This window comes from Bos indicus x Bos taurus, chromosome 15, assembly GCF_003369695.1.
Source record: "Bos indicus x Bos taurus breed Angus x Brahman F1 hybrid chromosome 15, Bos_hybrid_MaternalHap_v2.0, whole genome shotgun sequence".
Classification (NCBI taxonomy): Eukaryota; Metazoa; Chordata; class Mammalia; order Artiodactyla; family Bovidae; genus Bos; species Bos indicus x Bos taurus.
In genome coordinates this window covers 78455175-78466163 of record NC_040090.1, presented here as the reverse complement: position 1 = coordinate 78466163, position 10989 = coordinate 78455175, and the positions used below count along the sequence as shown (strand labels likewise).

General features: G+C 43.6%; 1 protein-coding gene across 1 annotated transcript; it reads right to left on the bottom strand.

Annotated features, from left to right (window-relative positions):
- Nucleotides 1-2762: 2762 nt before the first annotated feature.
- LOC113905146 (interstitial collagenase-like) lies at nucleotides 2763-10610 on the bottom strand. Its single transcript, XM_027562129.1, has 9 exons — nucleotides 10397-10610; nucleotides 10155-10303; nucleotides 9788-9913; nucleotides 8697-8852; nucleotides 8447-8564; nucleotides 5764-5897; nucleotides 3704-3866; nucleotides 3107-3210; nucleotides 2763-2930 (listed from the first exon to the last, which is right to left on the bottom strand). The coding sequence occupies exons 1-9, from the start codon at nucleotides 10546-10548 to the stop codon at nucleotides 2821-2823; spliced, it is 1212 nt and encodes a 403-aa protein (XP_027417930.1). The 5' UTR covers nucleotides 10549-10610; the 3' UTR covers nucleotides 2763-2820.
- Between the last annotated feature and the right edge of the window lie 379 nt (nucleotides 10611-10989).

The following is a 10989-nucleotide window of genomic DNA, read 5'->3' as shown; positions in this document are numbered from 1 at the left end:
TCACCATTTGAAATTAATATAGGATCCTACTCATGAATGGCCAAATGGTGAATCCTTTAAACTGGCACTATTTGAAAGGGAGATTATTTTGAGAGTCCTCATCATAAACAGCTGTCGTACCAGCACTTAGGGAGGATCAAATTGAAAGCAGGTGGCACCCCTGCAGCTGCAGATGGAGAGACATCCTTATCACTAGACACAGGACTCACAGGGCTTAGAAGCCTGTATACTCAAACTCGCGACTTCGGTTCACTGCTCCGAACCAAACTCTCCTTAGATTCTTCACTAAATTTGTCTTCTCAATTCCTCACAAATTTATTGTTTCTTTACCTTAAAAAGCTGCCTGTTTGAGGTCTCATTTCTATGACACCTCCTTGTGCACGCATTAAGTTAAATGTCTTTTTCTTCTGTTAATCTGTCTCATGTCAACTTTATTATTAGTGCTGCCACAAGGGCTAAAGAAAGGTAAGGGAGACATTTCCCCTTCCTTGACACTGGTCATGTTTTGTTTCTTGAGCTGGGTGAGGGTTCCATGGAGTTATTAACTTTGTGATAACACATCGATGGGAATATTTACATGTGCACTTTTCTGCAATTATGCTGTATTTCAATATGAGAGGGACCTAGCCAAAGGTAAGGTTATACTGCTCTCCAAATTGTTGACTTAGCTGCCTGCCTCAGAATCATGAACACCTCAAAATATTCCCAAGACTCTCTGCGTACTTGGAAGTCTGTAAATATTCTGGAATTCCCCTATGTCTCAGCACTAAAGAATCCACCTGCAGTGCAGAGATGCAGGAGGCATGGGTTCAATCCTTGGGTTGGGAAGATCCCCTGAAGGAGAAAATGACAACCCACTCCAGAATTTTTGTCTGGAAAATCCCCTGGACAGAGAAGTCTGGTGGATTACAGTCCACAGAGTTGCAAAGGGTGGGACTCAACTGAGGAAGTGAGCATGCAAACACTGAGCACCCTCCGAGGTGTGCCTGCAGCTCACAGGGCTCAGAGGCTACCTACAGGACTCCTGTCTCCATTAACACCCTCCCAACTCAGGCATGAGAAACTGGACAGTGTTCCTCTGGGAGAGCTAGTTGTATGCTGGTGCTAAGTCCTAAGTCACTTAAGTCGTATCCAACTCTGTGGGACCCCATAGACAGCAGCCTGCCAGGCTCCCCCGTCCCTGGGATTCTCCAGGCAAGAACACTGGAGTGGGTTGCCATTTCCTTCTCCAATGCATGAAAGTGAAAACTGAAAGTGAAGTCGCTCAGTCGTGTCCGACTCTTAGCGACCCCATGGACTGCAGCCTTCCAGGCTCCTCCATCCATGGGATTTTCCAGGCAAGAGTTCTGGAGTGGGGGGCCATTGCCTTCTCCGAGTTATATAGCTTTAACAAAATCTAAAATCTTGGTAGCTTAGCACAATGAACGTTTATTTCTTAAGCAAAATCTACTGAGGTTTTGGGTGACCGTTCAGAGTGTTGGCCCAAGAATTCAGGCTTCTTCAAGCTTGTGGAAATTCTCTCAAACTGTGCTTCTACAATGGCTTCCCCAGTGGCTTGGCAATAAAGAATCCTCCTGCAATGCAGGAGACACAGGCTTGATGTCTGGGTTGGGAAGATCCCTGGAGGAGGGAATGGCAACCCGCTCCAGCACTCTTGCCTGGAGAATCCCATGGACAGAGGAGCCTGGCGGGCTGCAGTCCATGGGGTCACAAAGAGTCGGACACTGATGACTGAGCACGAATCCCACAGCGCTGGAGAAGTTTCCACCGGCATCCGGGGTTTCCATCCGGAAGTGACAGTGGTCACTTCTGGGCACACTCTGCTGGCCAGGACTATCCAGGTGCCACTTCCCACTCCTCCCTTCAACAACTGAGGGGAACTGAACTGTGGAAAATATAACCCTTCCGTGTACTCAGAAGGAGAGAAGAGGACAGGCCTTGGAAAGCACTGCCATGCTGTCACTGAGCTTACCTAAAACCAAGTTTGGAACCCTTATAAGGGCATGGAAAATAGATCTCCCCCCTTCTGTATGATGTAAATTCCACGAGAAGGGAGAATATCTGAACTTTTCATCTACTCTCATTTCACACATGAATATATTGCATAGTTGTCTAATTCTTATTTCAAATTTGAAAATCTCTGAGTGACTTTAAAATCAGAAATAATAACATAACAAACATAATAGAAAGTTTTAGAAACAGTAGAGACAGGGATGGCTTTATTTCAAACGTAAAACACTTTATAACAAAGTTGTCCCTTGCGTATCAGGATGGTAGTGGTGGTTGCTGATACGTTCCTGAATCGTTTTCTGTGGTGAAGGCTCATATCTCGTCTCTTTCTCTCTTGAGAGAAGACATCACGGAGAGTGTTTTCCACTGTGAATGTCAGAGTCTCATATTTTGCAGAAGAGTTTCTCTCATTGTAAAACTGGCCCATATGAATCCATAAGCTATAAACCTGACCTCAGTTAGGCCTCATCTGTGGAACTAAATTACAGTAGTATATAGTATATAAAAATTACATTCTAAATCATAAAAAAATGCTGAATGAGGTATAAATAAGATTATACTTTAAAATAAGATTATACTTAATAACTTTATTTTATTTAAATATATGGCTCTTCATGGAGAAGGAGATGGCAACCCACTCCAGTATTCTTGCCTGGAGAATCCATGGACAAAGGAGCCTGGTGGGCGACAGTCCGTGGGGTCGCAAAGAGTCGGACACAACTGATCGACTAACACGACACATGGCTCTTCAGGAAACACCTTCCATAGACTTGTACAACAGACTTTTCTGTTTAACCTTGTAAACATTGGTCAATTTTTTCTGCAGTTGAACCAGCTATTAGCTTTTAGAAGAGTCAAAATTCTCTTAGTTTGGGGATCAAATTTGTATTGCCTTCTTCCATGGAAGAAATAGAAAAATCCTAGAAGTAAAACAAAGGAGACGTTATATTATACAAATGATTTCTAAGTTTAACCTGAATTATTAAATAATCCAAGTCATTTGTAAGAATAAATATTTTTGGTATTTTCTGTTCTAAATAACAATACTGATGATATTCTGTGGCAACAAAAGAGAGGAGTATATAAACTCACTTACCACCTTTCTGGAAAACAGCATCAACTTTGTTGCCAATTCCGGGAAAGTCTTCTGCTATCATTTTGGGATAACCTGCATCCATGGACTGTTTATATTCATCATACCTGGTCAAAAAATAATTGGAATGTCAGAACTATTTGTTAAAGATATAGGAATTCATCAGCAAGAACGTAATAAAAACTTTTTCACAGATTATGTATAAAATAGGAGGTGAGATGAGGTGAGTAGGATGCTGGGTGGACTAGAAAATTTAAAAGGTCCCTCTGAATTATAACATCTAGTTCTAATTTCTCCAGTGGGTGCCATTAATGTCGAATGCAGTGAAAGATAAGTTCCTGGTGGCTGCAGCAGTTCTATGAAGATGAATGCCCTTCTCTTCACACTATATTTCTCAATTCAGGCTCACGTTCTTCCTGGATTTCTAGGACAGATATGATCATTACTGGCCAATAGACTCTGTAACTAGACAAGCTACTGCCATTCACAGCAAAGGCAGCCAGCCCAGGCAGTATGAGACCCGTGTCTTAAATGAGTCAGTCTAGCAACTTCCACCTAGAAAGGACAGGTGTCCTCCTGTGTTCTGCACCCAGCCTTTACCTCCAGCATTTGTTGGCAACAAAGAAGTATGTTTTCCCAGTATCTTCCTCAGAAACAGCGGCATCGATGCTCTTCACCGTTCTCGGAAAGCCAAAGGATCTGTAGATGTCCCTGGGGTATCCGCGGAGCACATCCTGCCCCTTAACGGCCCAGTACTTGTTACCTGCCAATCAAGAAACCGGGATGAAAACCCTTGCCAAGGGCACCAGTAGACAGGAAGCAGATCTCCAGCTAAATGCTTACTCTCACGTGCGAGGGCAGTGTCCCCACTTCACATCAGAATCATTTAGGGAGATTTTTTTGTTTTTTTCTGAATACTGATGCTGGTATCCTACCCCAGACCAATTAAATTAGTATATTTAAGTTTTTTTTTTCCTGGATGATTCTAATCTGTAGCGAGCCTTGGGAATGACTGGTTTATGGAGCTGGGGACCTCTTTCCAAAGTTCAAACGACTAAAGAGTTCATCATGCCACCACAGAGATAGAAATCTTTGCTTCTCCAGGTTGCCCACAGGCTGCAGAAGTTCACCCCAAGGTATCCTAAAGGCCAGAGGGTTGTAATGACTCACAGTTTGTAATGACTTGCGACCCTGGGTAGAAATCATTACATCTAACTAGAAGACGGTTCCAAATCCTTAAATGTAGGCTGTGTCCAGATGCTGCACGTTTCACTCAGTAAGTGAAGTGAAAGCTGCTCAGTCGTGTCTGACTTTTTGTGACCCCATGGACTATAGTCCATGGAATTCTCCATGTCAGAATACTGGAGTGGGTAGCCTTTTCCTTCTCCAATACTTAGTAAACCCCAAGTCAAATAAAACTGGTCTTACATCTTGAAGCCAGCATTGTTCTTATTGCACAAATATTTTTATTTATCCCTCGGGGAGGGGGGGCACTTTGAAATTTTGTGTATCTAAAATCCTATTTATTTTCATTATAAAAGAGCTAGAAAGCTCATTTCAAAGTTTATTGCCCATCTGAATTGTTTTCAGTTCTTTGCCTTGAGAGAATTACTGGGACAGGTGTCTTCATGTTTGTCTATAACTATGCCAATCATATATTTGCAGAAAAACTGTTCCTTGGCATAGTGTTGTCAAAGTAAGGAGCTGATCGTTGGATTGGGGTTTTATTCTGATAGAATCAAAAAGTTTGCCTCATTCAATTCGTGGTAATTAGGACTTTTCACACTTTAAGTTCATATGCATTGCCTGGGAATCTTGGTAACATTCAAGGCGGTCTGGAGTAGGATCTGACGACACCGGTAGACTTTGTGGGCCTTATGCTAAGTGAGATTCTGTGATTCTCACAGACCGGGGACAGCGTCAACGCCCCTGGTCTGCAAGGCATACTCTGATGGCAAGGTTGCAGAGCCCCCATCTGGCTGTCGTGAGGCAGCTTCTCCTTTCAGGAAAGCAACTGGCGGAAAACAGGCTCTAGGAAACCAAGCGACTCCAATGTTCCTCTCAGTTTTATTCCTGGACACCCCAGGGAGATGGAGAGGATTTAAAATACATAGTTTGCACAGAAAATCCTTTCATAAGTCCAGATTCACAAACAAGCCAGGAAATCTGTGTCTCAAATTTTTTCCCTTAGAAATGCACTCTGCAATTCTTAGCTAAGGGGATGGACTCCCACTGACATGGTATGACTGCTCAGTTTGTCAAAGTCCATGGAAAGAAAGTCAGTAGTAATCTCATACATGAACCCCAAAGCAGAAGAAAACTTAATTGGTAAAAAGTGAAAGTGAAGTCGCTCAGTCATGTCTGACTCTGTGACCAAGTGGACTGTAGCCCACCAGGCTCCTCTGTCCATGGGATTTTCCAGGCAAGAATACTGGAGTGGGCTGCCATTCGCTTCTCCAAGGGATCTTCCCACCCAGGGATGGAACCTGGGTCTCCCGCATTGCAGGCAAATGCTTTACCCTCTGAGCCACCAGGGAAGCCCCAACTGGTAAAAACCGAGAGCTAATTGGACAGAGGAGCCCAGCAGACTACAATCCATGGGGTTGCAAGAGTCAGATGTGACTTAGTGACTAAAGAACAACAAAAATTGAAAGTATTACCTTTGAAAAACCGGACCTCATCCCTGTCGGCAACCTCATAAGCAGCTTGAAGTCCATTTGGGAGTTGTGGCCAGAAAACAGAGATGAAATTGAGCTCCACTTCTGGGTACAAGGGATTTGTGCGCATGTAGAACCTAATTTGAAAAAAAAAAGGTTTTGATCAAATACATAGCAAGTTCTGGTGTCATCCAGGCCCTTCTACGGCTGGCATTGGTGGCTTGTGGGTTAGTGTTTAACACGTGGCTCTCCAAAGTGGAGGTGGAGAGGAGTTCTGGTCTGTAGCCTTTGCTTACTTTCTTGGTGGAAATACTCCAACCACTGCAGATTTCAAGAGATTTGAAGTGGTACCTCACTGTATAGTATTTCCCCCATACAGGCATAAGCCATCTCAGGAATATAAATAAATAGAAAAATATAGCAAAATAATTGCAAAGGGATGCAAAGGGATGGGGCCTTCCCTGGTGGCTCAGACGGTAAAGAATCTATCTGTAACGGCGGAGACCTGAGTTTGATCCCTAGGCTGGAAAGATCCCCTGGAGAAAGGAATGGCTCCCCACTCCTGTATTCTTGCCTGGAGAATTCCATGGACAGAGGAGCCTGGTAGGCTAAGGCTACAGTCCATGGGGTCACAGAGCTGGACACGACTGAGTATCTAACACACACGCACACACATACACACACACACACACACACACACAAAAGGATGAGTTATAATTATTTTTAGTACCTTTGGTTTAAATATAATTTTAAATTGATATAGTTAAACTTTTAATAATGCTGTTTAACAACCAGCTTGCAAAATTCTCCAATGGCACTGGCTAGAACACAACACTTGCATTCTGCATTTTGTACACACTCTACCTACTTCATGTCCTACCTCACAGAAATCCTGTAAGAGATTACTTCCATCTCACGGATTAGAAACTGAGGTCAGGGGGGCAGAGGGAGGTGTCCAAGGCCAGGTGACTGATAAGACGCAAAGGGTAGTTTAAACCCTAGCCACTCCCTGTGTGCTCCTGAGACCGGCAGTTCCAAAGTTGGTTCTGCAGTCCCACGTGTGCTAAGTCACTTCAGTTGTGTCCGGCTCTGCCTATTATTTGTTAATGACAAAGTTGACTCCACGGTCCACAGGGACTGGGGTGAAGACAAAGCATGAACTGTCGTGTGGATCCGGAGGGCAGACTCTGGACTTCCGATCCAGTGGCCTCTGCCTGCCTGTGAGACCTGGGGCAGGCCAGTCGCCGTCAGTTTCCTGCCGTCCGTGTCTCCATGACTTGGTGACATCTAGATGACCTCAGTGTCCTCTCAGGTCTGGCGGACCTTAGACTCGGCCCTGTTCTTCGGGGTCATCCCTCAAGTACTTGCTTTGATGAGCTGTCCTCAGGTACTGAGAGCTTTCCTTGAAAGCCGTATCTTTCCTAGCACTCCCCAGCACTGAGCCACCCCCTGCATGTATCCGTCCTTATCTCTTAAACTCGAGATAGTAAAGCACAGGCTGGGAAGCAGGAGGAGCTGACTCTCCTGCCTTCTGGGGCAGCTATGACTGTGACCCAGGAGAACAGCACTCCAAGAGGAAAGCGGGGAGAAGCCAGCCTTCTAAAGCACCCCTACTTTCTATGCATGCTGGGCTGTGCCGTTCAGAAGACTGTTACTATTTTCCTGGTCCTTTAGGAGTCAGAACTGTATGCAGAGCAGCCCTACTCCTTGCACACAAGGGGACCCTAGACTTCTCGAGGTCTCATGCTGCCTAGGGAGCTCTGGGACCCTCCTCTGAGGACGGAAACTCACTGTGACCATCCATTCCCCTGCCGGGATCTCATGAGCTTCTGGGGGTTCTCCCTGCGCCTACATGTCTTTGCCTCCTCCCAAGGTTGGGGGCACAGAGACTTGTTATGACCACAGGCTTTGGAAAGGCTGTCTTTTCCAAGATGACACTTCAAAGGGGTCTACACAACCCTCATCATCATGATAGTGCTGTGAAAAGGACCAATTTCTCCTAACAAAATTCTGATGTACTTAACCATCTCAAAGAGTGACAAAAACGGGAAGAGGCCTGAAGCAGAGTTCAGAAGACCGATTACTGCTCTGCTGCCAGTGAACCTGGTACCCTGAGGATCTCTTTCCTTTTCTCTGCTTTGCTAAGTCCCTTCAGTCGTGTCCGACTCTGTGCGACCCCATAGATGGCAGCCCACCAGGCTCCCCTGTCCCTGGGATTCTCCAGGCAAGAACACTGGAGTGGGTTGCCATTTCCTTCTCCAATGCATGAAAGTCAAAAGTGAAAGGGAAGTCGCTCAGTCGTGTCCGACCCTCAGCGACCCCATGGACTGCAGCCTTCCAGGCTCCTCCATCCCTGGGATTTTCCAGGCAAGAATACTGGAGTGGGGTGCCATTGCCTTCTCTGCTTTACCGATCTGTAAAATGGAATTATATTTACTGATTTGCTACGTCACTGGTAAGTTTTCTGAGAATCAAGACACAGAATATGTGCTGGGAAAAAAGTTGTTAAAAATTCATTATGTTGTGCAAGAGCAAGCTATTTTTATGCTTAATTATAACTACAATTATGTATATAAACAAAGGTAATAAATAATATGTGAAGCATAGTAGTAGCCCATATAGCCCCATAGTAGTGAGTCCTATTATTATTACAAATACAAAATGCAAAAAAGAACTGTTGTCCTACCGGTCTTTGAAGAACATCACTTCTCCCCGAATTGTAGTTATGGCATCAAAAGTTAGCTTGCTATCACACACTTCTGGGGTTTGTGGGCCGACTGGCTGAGTGGGATTTTGGGAAGGTCCTAAAGGAACAAGAGATCTGAAGTTAGTTCTGCCTGGCTTTGGAAAACTACATAACCAATGAAGGCTTCTTAAAAGATAGACAACGGATGTTTTAAGGACCACCTGTCTATGCTGTGTTTCTTTATACCCACCGTAGATGGCCTGGATCCCATCAATGTCATCCTGAGAAAGCTGAACATCACCACTGAAGGTGTAACTGGGGTACATCAGAGCCCCAATGTCAGTAGAATGAGCAAGTCCAAGGGAATGGCCAAATTCATGCGCTGCCACCCGGTACAAGTTATAATCTAAAAGGGACAATAAACCCATTTGCAATTATTTGAAATGTTTTCAGTTTGGAGACATTTAAGTAAGAAGTAATCTACAACTGTACAAGGATTAATGTTCTTATTTTATCAGTAGCTTTTTGAAGTATATAATTTTTTTTTCTGAAAGGTGAGAAGGATGCATTCATTAATAGTGAAGAGATTACATGCCCAGGCATGTCTGACTCTTTGCGTCCCCATGGACTGCAGCTTGCTAGGCTCCCCTGTCCATGTGATTTCCCAGGCAAGAATACTGGAGTGGGTTCCCATTTCCTTCTCCAGGGATCTCCGTGACCCAAGGATCAAACCCAAGTCTCCTGTATTTGGCAGGCGGGTTCTTTACCACTGAGCTATCTGGGAGCCAGTGAAGAGATTGGTGAAAACTTGAATTCTATGATTACAATTAAAGAGCAAATTCAGCCAACCAAGGCTCTAGCACAGATTAGTCAATCTTGTCAGTGGTTATATGGCATATATTATTTCACGGAGAAGCAATATTCTTCTATAAACACAATTTTTTCCCTATTTATAGACTGATAGATGCTTAATGCTGGAAATTTTAGAAAAAATATATAGTATCTTCTCCCTTAATTTCTAGATATCTTAATAACATTGTTACACTTTGGTGTGTTTACAGGAAAAAAAGATTCTGTGTAGATGCCCACAGGGAAAACATTAATATTTTCAACACTTTCTCAATAGAAATTTCAGAGTAGCCCAATTGTAACCAGTAAGATGGTCTTACTAACAGAAGTAATTCTCTTATATTTTCTAAATGTGTTGTTAATTTTCTAAGTGGTAGCAGCAGAGTACCTATTTCTATTAACGCATTCTCTCAGTTAAATCAACCAATATCACAATGAACTGAGAAGGTGGGAGGAGGGGGAGGGTGAGAGAGGCAGGACAAGCTGCCTTACCTTGGAAATTGCTGGTCCACCATTCATCATCATCAAAATGAGCGTCTCCTCCGATCCCTGCACCTGGTTGAAAAGCATGAGCAAGGTTTCCACCAGGTCCATCAAAGGGAGAATTGTCACGATGATCTGCAAGACACAGAATTCATCAGATGTTTCTCTAGAGTCTTATTTAGTTTAACCCAGGAGAGTAAGCATTAACTTTGCTAAGAGGCCAGCAGATTTTCAGCAAATGACATCTTGTTTCCTTCTTAAGTCTGTAAAATCAACACTCTTTTTTAAACAAGGAAATCTATCTGCAAAGCTGAAGAGATTCAAGGGCAAGGAGAAGTTAAGGTAAGAATACTTTCATGCTACAAAAAGAGCTTACCTCCCCTGACAAAGGATATCATTATGTCCGCTTGACCCTCAGAGACCTTGGTGAAGGTCAAGGGTGTGACATTGCTCCAGAGTTGAAAGGCTTTCTCAATGGCTTGGTCCACATCTGCTCTTGACAGGTCTGGGGTGTAATTTTCAATCCTTCAAGTGGAATAAAACACAGACACATCAGATTTCATTTCTCATGGCTCTGATGGGAAAGAGCGTTCCCATTCTGGTGCTCAATCTGATTACCTGTAGGTCAGGTTTGTGTTCTCCCAACGAGGATTTCCTGGAGTAAGAACAAACGGAGCCACGTCGGGCACCCCACATCTGGGCTGCTTCATCACATTCAGGGTTTCAGCATCTGGTTTCCCGGTCACTCTCAGCCCAAAGAATTTTTGCATTTGCTTTAGCTTTTCAGTTACGAGGCCACCGTTTCTCTGCCTTTCAACTTTCTTCCCATTACTGTTCAGGTTGTAGTAGTTTTCCAGGTATTTCTGATGAAAGATAAAATTATCGAAACACTGAATGGGAAATCCTCCAATTTTACTAAATACTGATGGTTTATACTGTCATACCTGAAACAAAAAACTACTTTTAAAGGTTCCACTTAGGCTGCATGGTCCTTATTATCCTTATTGTTGGTGGAAACTCATTTTGGAGTAGAACTCTTCCTACCACTATTTACTATGAAGTCAGAATTACAATTTTATAGAGACATATTTGTATATTATTTCTTTAGTTCCCTATCACTTTTAACTGGAAAATGAGAGTCTGTGCACAGCTAGATACATTTTGGGGGAGAATACCCTTTCTGGAAAAAATCTCTCTTTGTAGCAAATGCA

Coding starts and splice junctions, on each gene's coding strand:
- LOC113905146 (XM_027562129.1), bottom strand. CDS start 10,548: ATGCAAAAATTCTTTGGGCTGAGAGTGACCGGGAAACCAGATGCTGAA. Junction 10,304..10,396: donor AACACAAACCTGACCTACAG/GTAATCAGATTG, acceptor TTCCACTTGAAG/GATTGAAAATTACACCCCAG. Junction 9,914..10,154: donor GATATCCTTTGTCAGGGGAG/GTAAGCTCTTTT, acceptor TGTGTCTTGCAG/ATCATCGTGACAATTCTCCC.